Source organism: Bufo bufo, chromosome 2, assembly GCF_905171765.1.
Source record: "Bufo bufo chromosome 2, aBufBuf1.1, whole genome shotgun sequence".
Lineage (NCBI taxonomy): Eukaryota > Metazoa > Chordata > Amphibia > Anura > Bufonidae > Bufo > Bufo bufo.
In genome coordinates, this window is record NC_053390.1 from 603,955,333 (window position 1) to 603,968,221 (window position 12,889).

At 40.7% G+C, this 12,889-nt stretch overlaps 1 protein-coding gene across 1 annotated transcript in view; it reads left to right on the forward strand.

The window, feature by feature from the left end:
• Window positions 1-12,889, forward strand: part of COL25A1 (collagen type XXV alpha 1 chain) — a 169,612-nt gene that overhangs the window by 114,798 nt on the left and 41,925 nt on the right. The window contains exons 21-22 of the mRNA XM_040419876.1: window positions 1,438-1,482; window positions 10,429-10,509. Coding sequence (XP_040275810.1) covers window positions 1,438-1,482; window positions 10,429-10,509 — 126 coding nt within the window. The remainder of the gene's footprint in view (window positions 1-1,437; window positions 1,483-10,428; window positions 10,510-12,889) is intronic.

Sequence of the window (12,889 nt, forward strand, 5' to 3'; positions counted from 1 at the left end):
AGCCGAGCCAGCGCTCGGCTATTTTCGGCGGCCCCATTGAAAGAAATAGAGGGTGGCTGCACAGTGCGCCCTCCATTAATTTACCCGCTCCGTTCTCGTAGGTGCGGGTCCCAGAGGTGGGACCCGCAACTATCAAAAAATGAGGACATAACCTAGCGATATGCCCCCATTGTATGTGATGGCAAAACCCCATTAAGAACACAAAATAGGCTCCATTCCTTTCCTAAGGATAGTACATCAGTAGAAAATTCTTGAATCATCTGTTTAAAGGGGTGTTCCAAAATTTTGATATTGATGAGCTATCCTCAGGATAGGTCATTAGTATCTGATCAGTGGGGGTGTGACACCCAGGATCCCCGCCGATCAGCTGTTTGAGAAGGAATCAGCGCTCCTGTGAGCGCCACGGCCTTCTCCGTGTTACCAAGCACAGGGCAGTACATTGTATATCAGCTGTGCTTGGTAGTGAATGGGGCTGAGCGCGATGCCAAGCACAGCTGCTATATAATGTACAGCGCTGTGTTTGGTAAGCTGCGAGAAGGCCCCGGCACTCACAGGAGCGCTGATTCCTTCTTAAACAGCTGATCCGCGCGGACCCTCACTGATCAGATACCGATGACCTATCCTGAGGATAGCGCATCAATTTAAAAACCCCAGAAAACCTCTTTAAGGAAAATTATTGAAAAACTATTTAGACTCAACAACAGAGTCTTCCACAAAGCTCTATGCCTCTATATGCGCTATGCATCCTAAAAATTGCTCTTACTTTGGATACAGTTTTGTATTGTATTTTGTGCATGGTGTCCATGGGTTTGCAGCATTCAGAGCTTTATATTGCATTATTTACTTGACTCTTTAAACTGTTGATGATTTAGCTGCATTTGTGGCCTGTCTTATAGCTTATGGAGAGATGATGCTTTACAGTGCAACTTTCTCATTCTAATAAGTTTACAAATGTTAAATATGGAGAGATAGAGACCTTACCAGATCATTTCTAAACTAGCACTAATATATCATCCTTGTCAGTTTTTATACTTACTGTATGTATATCTAGCTATTACCCCTCCATGCATTATACAATAGGTTACATATAAGAAGTAGCACAAAGTATCAAATACATGTACAATTCAAAAGCAGCTACAAGTGAACATTGTGATGATAGGCAATGAATTTACCATTAGATGTTCGGATATCACTATTGGGAGTGGGATTTTTCCCATGGGGTGTAAACATGCAATTGTAGTCAGTGTAGGGCTGCTGTGTCAAGAGATTTCACATGAAGTGGTAGCAATAAAGTAGTAACATCTTTATTGTGCCCTCCTTCTCCTTTATATGACGTGGCGGTTTTACACTGATTTAGTGCCATGAAATCATCCCTCGTAATGTTAAAAGTGTAATGACAAAAGGCTAAGCTCACGGTAATCTACATTGTCTCTACAGGGAGAGGGAGGCCCTGTTGGACCTCCAGGAATTGATGGGGAGCAGGTAAAGCATTTTCTAATTTATCAATCACAAACTTTTGAAATCCTCATAGAAAAGGGGTTGAATAAGTATTGTCAGAATGAGGGTGGGCCATCCCCACTGGAAGCAGAAGGCATCAAAGGTTTTCATATGGTTTTAGCAGCCTTACTTTTGATTACATGAACCCTTTTCCCCGTGAACTGTGGGAGCAGGGTAACAATGCATGGGAAGGTACTCGCTGATACGAGTGGATGTAAATGTCTCGTGTTCAGCGGAGTAGCATGGGTTTCTTGCTCTATAAAAGGGTTATACAATTCCTTTATTTTAGTTTTGTGCTAAGCAGCAGGTCATTACTGGAACTTTCATTTTTAGTAGGGTAGATGCACAAACAGTAAAACAATATGCTGTGGCCAATCCACTGCAGGATCCACATGTGGATATTTCAGTGGATTTAACTCCTGTACAGTGAAAAGGGTGAAATGTGTGGTGAAAATCCGCAACAGAAAGTGACGATGCAGATTTTAAAATCCACACCGCAGGTTTGTTTGTTTTTCGCAAGAAAATGCCATACCATATGGATGACATTTGCTCAGATCTCCTATACATGGCTGGTCGTGTAATCCACTGCAGATTTTACATAGGCAAATACACGCTGAAAATATTAATTCCCCCCTGCCTTTACCTGTGTGCCCCCACCCTAATTTTGTCAGCTCTAAATTTTTTCAGACACATAATAATTTTGAATATGTTCACACATCATACTTAAATTTGCATAAAATACGCTAATAATCCACATCTCACGGATTTGAATGCGGTTTCCGCAACCCTGTTTACATGCAATGGAAAACTTCCGGTTGCGTTGCAGACCTGCCGCTCAATTGCAGCAAATAGACCAACAGACTGGGATTTGTGCAGCAGAAGTAAATAGACATCAGATTTGAATCCAATTTGGGGAGATTTGTGATGTCCTGTTCTGGAATAGCAGCTTTCACATCTTTAATCCCTTAGGGACTGGGCTCATTTTCACCTTAAGGACTAGGCCATTCTGAGATTGTTGTTTTGTCACATATTGTACTTCATGACATTGGTAAAATGGAGTAAAAAAAATGCATTTTTATTTATAAAAAAAAAATACAAATTTGCCCAAAATGTGGAAAAATTCGCAAATTTCCAAGTTTCAATTTCTCTACTTCTATAATACCTACAAAAATAGTTATTACTTTTCATTCCCCATATGTCTACTTCATGTTTGGATCATTTTGGGAATGATATTTTATTTTTTGGGGATGTTACAAGGCTTAGAAGTTTGGAAGCAAATCTTGAAAATTTTCAGAAATTTTCAAAAACACACTTTTTAAGGACCAGTTCAGGTCTGAAGTCACTTTGTGAGGCTTAGGCTACTTTCACACTTGCGTTCGGAGCGGATCCGTCTGGTGTCTGCACAGACGGATCCGCTCCTATAATGCAAACGATGGGATCCGTTCAGAACGGATCCGTCTGCATTATATTTCAGAAAAAAAACAGTCAGACGGATCCGTCCAGACTTTGCATTGAAAGTCAATGGGGGACGGATCCGTTTGAAATTGCATCATATTGTGTCAACTTCAAACGGATCCGTCCCCATTGACTTACATTGTAAGTCTGGAAGGATCCGTTTGGCTCCGCACGGCCAGGCAGACACCCGAACGCTGCAAGCTGCGTTTGGGTGTCGGCCTGCTGAGCAGAACGGAGGCCAAGCGGAGCCAGACTGAGGCATTCTGAGCGGATCCGCCTCCACTCAGAATGCATTGGGGCTGTATGGATGCGTTCGGGGCCGCTTGTGAGAGCCTTCAAACGGAGCTCACAAGCGGAACCCCGAACGCAAGTGTGAAAGTAGCCTAACATAATAGAAATTCCACAAGAATTTATGGAAAATAGAGATACAATTAAAAAATTTCACTTTTTTGGCATATTTTCCATTTTAATAATTTTTTTCCAGTTACAAAGCAAGGGATAACAGCCAAACAAAACTTAATATTTATGGCTCTGATTCTGTGCGAATTTTGCTGGACTGGTTTTTTGACACCATGTCCCATTTGAAGCCCCCCTGATGCACCCCTAGAGTAGAAACTCCAAAAAAGTGACCCCATTTTAGAAACTACACCCAAGGTATTCCGAACTGATTTTACTAACTTTGTTAGCCCTTTAAGTGTTCCACAAGAATTAATGGAAAATAGAGATACAATTTCAAAATTTCACTTTTTTGGTAGATTTTCCATTTTAATATTTTTTTTTCCAGTTACAGTGCAAGGGTTAACAGCCAAACAAAACTCAATATTTATGACTCTGATTCTGTAGTTTACAAAAACACCCCATATGTGGTCGTAAACTGCTGTACGGGCACACGGCAGGGCTCAAAAGGAAAGGAATGCCATACGGTTTTTGGAAGGCAGATTTTGCTGGACTGGTTTTTTGACACCATGTCCCATTTGAAGCCCCCCTGATGCACCCCTAGAGTAGAAACTCCAAAAAAGTGACCCCATTTTAGAAATTACGGGATAGGGTGGCAGTTTTGTTGGTACTAGTTTAGGGTACATATGATTTTCGGTTGCTCTATATTACACTTTTTGTGAGGCAAGGTAACAAGAAATAGCTGTTTTGGCACTGTTTTTATTTTTGTTATTTACAACATTCATCTGACAGGTTAGATCATGTGGTATTTTTATAGACCAGGTTGTCACGGACGCGGCGATACCTAATATGTATACTTTTATTTATTTATGTAAGTTTTACACAATGATTTCATTTTTCTAACTAAAAAAATCATGTTTTAGTCCCCTTTCACACAGGCGAGATTTCCGCGTGGGTGCAATGCGTGAGGTAAATGCATTGCACCCGCACTGAATCCGGACCCATTCATTTCTATGGGGCCATGCAGATGAGCGGTGATTTTCACGCATCACTTGTGCGTTGCGTGAAAATCGCAGGATGCTCCTCTTTGTATGTTTTCCACGCAATGCAGGCAGGCCCCATAGAAGTGAATGCAAGCAAGTGCGGATGCGGCGCGATTTTCACGCACGGTTGCTAGGAGATGATCGGGATGGAGACCCGATCATTATTATTTTCCCTTATAACATGGTTATAAGGGAAAATAATAGCATTCTTAATACAGAGTGCATAGTACAATAGGGCTGGAGGGGTTAAAAAAATCATATTTTTTTTTAACTCACCTTAATCCACTTGTTCGCGCAGCCTGGCTTCTCTTCTGTCTTCATCTTTGCTGTGCACAGAAAAAGGACCTGTGGTGACGTCACTACGCTCATCACATGGTCCGTCACATGATCCATCACCATGGTAAAAGATCATGTGATGGACCATGTGATGAGTGCAGTGACGTCATCAAAGGTCCTATTCCTCAAAGAATAAGACAGAAGGGAGGTCGGGCTGTGCGAACAAGTGGATTAAAGCGAACCTTTTACCTGCATTTCACTTAATAAACTATCAAAAGTACCTTATAGATCATCCTCATTGTGTTATCATACAGTCTTGTCCTGCTTTTCTGCCATGTATATGCATGAAAAAATCGCCTTATAAAGTACTCTTCTCCAGCTCCACAAGTCACAATAGAAGTCAAGGGTGTAGCCCTTTCCTCACTCCAGGCTGTAACTCCCCTGCCCTAACCCCGCCTCTATGCAGTCTAATTGACACCCGGCTCAGTTGCCGGGACCACGCTTGTACAGGCAGCGCATGCGCCGTCGGACTCAAGCGCGATCCTGTAACTGAATCGCGCATGTGCCGTCCCCGATGCCTGCCTGTCTTCAAGATAGCCATCTAATTAAATCTGGGGGTCACGGGACCTTCCCGCACATTGTCCCAGGGTGCCTGCTCAATGGTTTGAGCAGGCACCCAGTTCCGATCACCGCCCGCTGGGCGGCGGTGATCGGAACTACACATGACGTACCTGTACGTCATGTGTCCTTAAGTACCGGGACATCATGCCGTACCGGTACGTCATGTGTCCCAAACAGGTTAAGGCCAAGTTCACACTTCAGTTGTTTGGTCAGTTATTTCCATCAGTTAGGCCGAATGCACGCGGCCGAGAGCGGTCCGTGGTATGCCGGGCTGGATTCCTGTTGAGAGCAGGAGCGCACGGCGTCATTGGTTGCTATGGCGCGGTGCGCTTCATGCCGCCGCTGCACTACAGTAATACACTCGTATACACTCGCAACCAATGACGCCGTGTGCTCCTGCTCTCAACAGGAATCCAGACCGGCATACCTCGGACCGCTCTCGGCCGTGTGCATTCGGCCTTATTCTGAGCCCAAACCAGTAGTGAGGCCTACTCGGAGATCAGGTGTAATGGAAAAATCTGCACCTGTTCTGTGTTTTTGACCTGCACCTGGTTTTGGCTAACAATAACTGATGGAAATAACTGACCAAATAAGTATGAACTCAGCCTTACTGTTAATTGTAAGAAATTAATGATAATAACCCCACAACTTCAACACAGGAAAGTCTTTGAAGAAGACGACTAGAAATTTGATGTGGTTTCCACTACGTCATTGTTTTTTTTACATGCCATAGTCTGTTGTCATGTCTACCCATGCTATTGGGTAGAGTGTAACTGTTGAGACTCTCACTTGTCTTAAAAAGGAAATCCTTTAAAAAAAAAAAAAGGTATTACTTCGCCCATTGGAGGCCACCTCAAACCCTCTTGGGGATTTCTAAGACAGGCTGTAGACAATATATAGCGTTTTTGTGCCCTTGGGAATTCCACGCGTCACCTTGACTTTGTGACCATGCTAATGTATACCATAGTCACAATTTTTATGTAATGCAAATCAGTATTTTTGAAAATTGAGAAATTTTGTTTGCCCAAAATGAAAATTTTATACACATCCTATCAGTGATATTTGCCCAGTATTCTTCATAAATGTCCTTTAATGGTTTTCACAGGTTAATGCATCCTAATTTCAGACCTGCTAAACAACCATTACCTCTGGGTACAAATTTCCACCGTCTCTGCTATTACTCTTTCACATGTAGACTCATATTAGTCATGTACAGCCCCATTATCATCAATATATTAATTCCCATGACATGCCTTCAATATTAAATTCAGTGTAAGGTGGGAGCAGAGCATTTTGCGCAGAGTGGAAAGGTTTGAAGGTATAGAATTATTCATTACATAGATTTGGAAAATTATCATATGGAGATTGCATTTAATAGAGCATCTTTGCCATTTGTGGGATGATTGCTGTAAAATGATGGGAAATAATGCTATTCCCATCACTCTTCTTGCAGCAGATATCTCAAGTAGACAGTTGATATACTGGCCCGCATTTACTAATGCGAGTGCACATAGATTGTGGTGTAAATTGCTCCAAAATGTGGCACAATTTGGTTGAAACAAATGCATCTAGGTTTAAAGAAATTATCTGCGTCTAGGCCAATGAAGTCAATATAAAGTCATACAAAAGTATCTATCCCTGCACCAAATACATCATCCAGCCTGAGACACTTTCATAAATCTGGCCCCATGTTTGCCCCTCCTGTAGAAGTAGTAAATCTGCCCCACTGTTTTGGTTAATAGAAATGGATTCTTAGGATAATTCTGAATATAACTTCACAAATATAATCAAATACTGTACGAAATAAAACAACAGATGATGGGTCATAAAGTGTTACAAATGGAAAATGTTACTCAGAATTTTTGTTTATTCTAACAACATGTCTACAATAATTTAGTTTAATAACTGAATTATTCCTGAAGTGCTTGTGTCCTGCATGAGGTGATGTGAGTTATAAGGGCACAACTACACTGCAACATGGATTTTTCTGCGACTGTTGCGTAGCAGTGGCAGCATGTCGCATGTTGCAGTGCGACACCATAGACTGCCATTATAAAAATTGTCGCGCAACATTGGTGCAACAAAATGTCACGCGACAAATGTCGTCGTGTAGACCTAGCCTTAGAGATGGATTTTTCTGCGACTGTAGCGTCGCAGTCGCAGCATGTTGCATGTTGCAGTGTGACACCATAGACTGCCATTATAAAAAGTGTCACGCAACATTGGTGCAACAAAATGTTGCGCAACAAATGTTGCAGTGTAGTTGTGCCCTATGTGTCACACGACAATGTCGTCGTGTAGACCTATCCGAATGGATTTTCAGCGACTGTCGCAGTCGCAGCATGTTGCATGTTGCAGTGCGACACCATAGACTGACATTATAAAAACTGTCACGCGACATTGGTGCAACAAAATGTCGCGCGACAAATGTCGTCGTGTAGACCTAGCCTAATCCTTTTTTATAAATGCTTACGTTGATTTCTGGCTGCTGCAGACTGCATGGAGAGATTAGTCTTACCGGTCAATCCTCTGTGTAAATGGCTCTATCTCTTCACATCCATTCTTTTCATTACCTCCTATATGCAAGCTTTACTCTAGGTCCTATACATACAAATTGAGTTTGCAGAAATCCATGCACACACTTCAGAAATACCCCCATTAAGATTTATGGATCAGTATTTGCATGTGGACATATTATTAAAGAGAATTTAACATATTTCAGCTCCTTGGGATTGTATCACACTGCAATGTGAGACAGCATTTATATGCACCCTGCAAATATTCCATTTTTGATTTGATTATAATTATGACAATTATAGACGCATATATGCACTCAGCATTTTTAAAGGGAACCTGTCACTATGAAGATTCAGTGCAATCTGCAGGCAGCATGTTATTGAGCAGACGTTGCTGAGCAGACTCAGACTGATATATAGTTTTATGGGGAAAAGATTCAGCAAGACTTGTAATTTATACATTTATATCTCTGCTCATTGTGTGCTCAGTAGTCATGTGGGTGGTCCTAATCAGTGATCGACAGCCTTTCCTCTATGAAAGGCAGTGACCCGCTACAGCCAGTGTTTGGCTGCAGTGGTCACATGTCCAGGATGTCATCCCAGTCACCGGGCATCTTTGGAATGGGAACGATGATGGATTCTTAAGGTAAATATGCCAGTTTTTTTTTTTTTATCTTGCTTTTAAATATTTTTTACCCCTGATTGTCTCCTATAATATATATTCTCTTTTTACACCTTACTCTTCTCTCTCTTTGAAGACAACATTTTCTTCATTTTAATTTAGTTTTTTTCTGAAAGCCTAAACACTCAATTCTGTTCTATTCATGAAGAACTGATTGCCTGCCAATTACTAGGTTAAAGTATTCGTTGAGTCATCTTAACTACCTGCCTTATTTATTTTCATGTTTAATCACCAGTTACATTTCCTACATTAATTGCCATGACTGGACATTATATGAGTAAAACTAATTATGGGCTTTCAGTAACAAAATCCATTGGAATTGCATTAATCACCTCAGGTCACTTTAAATGCTTTTTTACATTTGATAAAAATAACAAGCTTTCGTCTTATGACCCAGTTAGGAACATATGACAATAACCATGATTAGTTGCCTGCCATGTTTAATGTTCTATATAGATTAGTAACTGATGAGCCAAGGTTACCAAAGAGAAGTGGACTAGAAGACAAAACTGGAAATAAGTACTAATAATGTGATGCTTAGTGTAGTTGGTTAATATAGAATTTATAGATTTAGCAAAACAAAACATAAAAGAGAAAATTTAAGCTAGTTGCCCCTCAAGGGTACGACCACACGGTCAGGTTTCTGCATGCAGTTTCATAAGCCAAAACCAGGAGTGAAGTCGAAAACGAGAAGTGGTACCTGCCTTTTATACCTTCTCTCCTCTCCTGATTTTGGCTTCCATAACTGCATTCAGAAAGCTGACCATGTGGCCCTAAGACCTTCTTTCACTGAGCACCTACTGACAATTATGAGATTGCTACGGGTCAGATGGCTAAAAAAGCCAGTTGATTGACTACCTCCAAAGTCCTGCAGCGTGTGAAACACATTTTTCTACAATAAGTCTTGCCTCTAACTAGACCACGGCACTAAAATATCATAGCTGATAAAGGCGTAAACTCTTCAGCAGCTTGATAAATGCCAGCTAGGTACAAATAACCATAGCAGCTACCTCAATAATCTACATGAACTAGCTCTGCTATAAACTGGCACTGAGTCCTGTTACCCACACGCAGTCTGAACTATGTACAGTCAAGTTCTGCAACACAAAGTGCAATCTAGGTTTACCAGCAAATTGCACTGAATTCTGGCCAATTTTGATTAGTAAATCTACCTAAGTATTTATTGGCCTTAAGCACAAAAGTGGAACATAGTGATTTGCCTCATCTGCCAAGTTCTCGCTTTCACTGTAATTCAGCCTTAACTTTTAGTTCTCCCTTGTCTTGTTGATTTGCCTGATCCTCTTCCTTTTGTTTGGGCCCTATAATTTCCAACCTTCTTCTATTCTGGCATTTTTGAACAAAAAGAGTATTATGTAATTAAAAAGCATCATGATCTAAAAAGTATTATATATTATATTTACATTTTAAACATAGTTAGAGTCTATCTATCTGCCTATCTATCTATCTATCTATCTATCTATCTATCTATCTATCTATCTACATTATTTATCCATCCATCTATTTATCTATCTATGTTTCTTTCAGCACCTGTTCACATGACAATATCTGAGGCTTAAATCGTAGTGCCTATATCAAATAATGCTATTAAACATACTAAATTTGCTCCGCTTTTAAGCAATGGTTTGTATAACGCATTCCTGTGATCAAACCCCAAGATATCAATAGGTATTGATTTTTTGGCATACAATATATTAGGTTCTCTTATCTACGGAATAACTTTACCAGAGGTTATGCAGCCCAACAGCAGTAGAGATGAGAACTGGAATACTTACTTCTGAGACTATTCAGTCTTGTGCTCTGAATCGTGATGTCTTTTCTCATCTCTAGTGTTCAGAAGTTATCATAGGATGTATAGTAAACTATTGACTTCATTTACGGTATTTTTAACAAGCCCTTTTAACATTTTTGTTGTGTTATACAGGGGCCTAAAGGTTCTAAAGGAGATCGTGGAGAAACTGGCATTTCAGGAGAAAAAGGGGGAATTGGTCTACCTGGGTTGCCTGTAAGTGTTACAAGCCAAATTAACACAGTTACCATTTCTGGCTCCTTTCCTTCATTTTCCTCTGTTGTTTTTTTTCACTTATTTTTTTGTTCATTTTACTCTGTTGCGGGGGGGGGGGGGCTCATTGATTAAACTAAAATACCACTATATTAGGCGTATTTCAGATGCAGATGGCGGCGCAACTAACCATTCTATTTCTCCTCACTCACGCCAGGTCTAAAAAAGTGGGCGTGGTATGAGCAGGGAAGGGGGCGGCCTGATAAGTCTCGCTCATCATTTTCTACGCCTGTTTTAGGCGTAGAAAATTGTCTAAATGTAAGACAGCTAGGAAGCAGTCTTACATTTAAACTGGTGCTGGATGCGCCGAAGTTATGGAGAGGCTGGCTCCTCTTCATAACTTTGGCGATCCACCACCAGTGCTGGAGCTTTATTAAGACCTATAATGCTGGTCTTAATATAAATGACCCCCTAAATCTTTTTGGTATTTGGAAAACATCAGGAATGAGCTGTGACTGGAGTTTAGATTTGTATCTCATTTATATGTTATTCACACTGTTTCAACATGCAAGGGGTAATAATCTGAGTAACAAGATGAATTACATACAGGCTAAAATAAGTTACAAAAAGATCCTTCACCAGCAACTTGAATATGCAGTTGAAACCAGAAGTTTACATACACTATGTAAAAAGACACATATGCATGTTTTTCTCAATATCTGACATGAAATCAGAATAAACTATTCCTGTTTTTGGTCAATTAGGATTACCATAATTATTATTTGCCAAATGCCAGAATAATGAGAGAGAGAGAATGTTTTAACGTTTTTATATTACTTTCTGCAATGTCAAAAGTTTACATACACTAAGATTACTATGCCTTTAAACAATTCTGGACTTCCCATATGATAATGTCATGTGTTTGGAAGCTTCTGTTTTACATCTGCGTTAATCAGAGACACACCTGTGGATATATTTAAATGCACACGTTAAACGCGCTGCTTCTTTGTGTAGCATCATGGGAAAGTCTAAAGAAATCAGCCAAGATATCAGAAAGAGAATTGTGGACTTGCACAAGTCTGGCTCAACCTTGGATGCAATTTCAAGATACCTGAAAGTGCCTTGTTCATCTGTACAAGCAATTATACACAAGTACAAACAAGATGGGAATGTCCAGCCATCATACCACTCAGGAAGGAGACGGGTTCTGTGTCCCAGAAATGAACGTGCTATGATCCAACATGTACATATCAACCCAAGAACAAAAGCAAAAGACCTTGTGAAGATGATGGCGGAAGCTGTCAACATAGGCTAAAAGGCCAGTCTGCCAGTAAGAAGCCATTACACCGAAAGAAACATAAGAAAGCCAGATAAATATTTCCAAATGCACACAGGAACAAAGACCTACATTTTTGGAGACATGTCTTGTGGTCTGACGAAACTAAAATTGAACTTTTTGTCCATAATGACAATCGTTTTGTATGGAGGAAAAAGGGAGAAGCTTGGAAGCCTTAGAACACTATCCCAACTGTGAAACACGGGGGTGGCAGCATCATGTTGTGGGGTTGTTTTGCTGCAGGATGGACTGGTGCACTTCACAAAATAGATGGCGCCATGAGAAAAGAAGATTATGTGGAAATACTGAAGCAAAATCTCAAGACATCAGCCAGGAAGTTAAAGCTCAGGCGGAAATGGGTCTTTCAAATAGACAATGAACCGAAGTATACTGCCAAACTGGTTACAAAGTGGCTTAAGGATAACAAAGGGTTCGGAGTGGCCATCACAAAGGCCTGATCTCAATCCTATTGAAAATTTATGGGCAAAGCTGAAAAGGCAGGTGCGAGCAAGGCAAACAACAAACATGGCTCATTTACACCAGTTTTGTCAGGAGGAATGGGCCCAAATTCCGACCAACTATTGTGAAAAGCTTGTGGAAGGATATCCAAAACATTTCACCCAAGTCAGGGTCGGTACAGTTTAAGGGCAATGGTACCAAATATTAATGAAATGTATGTAAACTTTTGACTTTGCAGAAAGTAATAAAAATGCACTAAAACATTCTCTCTCTCATTATTCTGGCATTTGGCAAATAATAATTATAGTAATTAAAGATGAGCGAATCGAAGTTGACGAAGTGGAATTCTATCTGAATTTTAGGAAAAATGTAATTCGCACCGAATCCAAATTTCCTCATGCTTCGTGGTAACATGGAGGACATGGAGCAAGGAACTCTGGGAACGAGGGATCACCCACAATGCCATGCATGCAGCCAATCAGCAGTCAGTCAGTCCTGTGATGTCACAGCCATCTTGGATTCAGACATTTTCCAGTGTACTTAGTGCAGGGAGGGACGTCAGCAGGCGCTAGGGACAGTGGTAGAAAA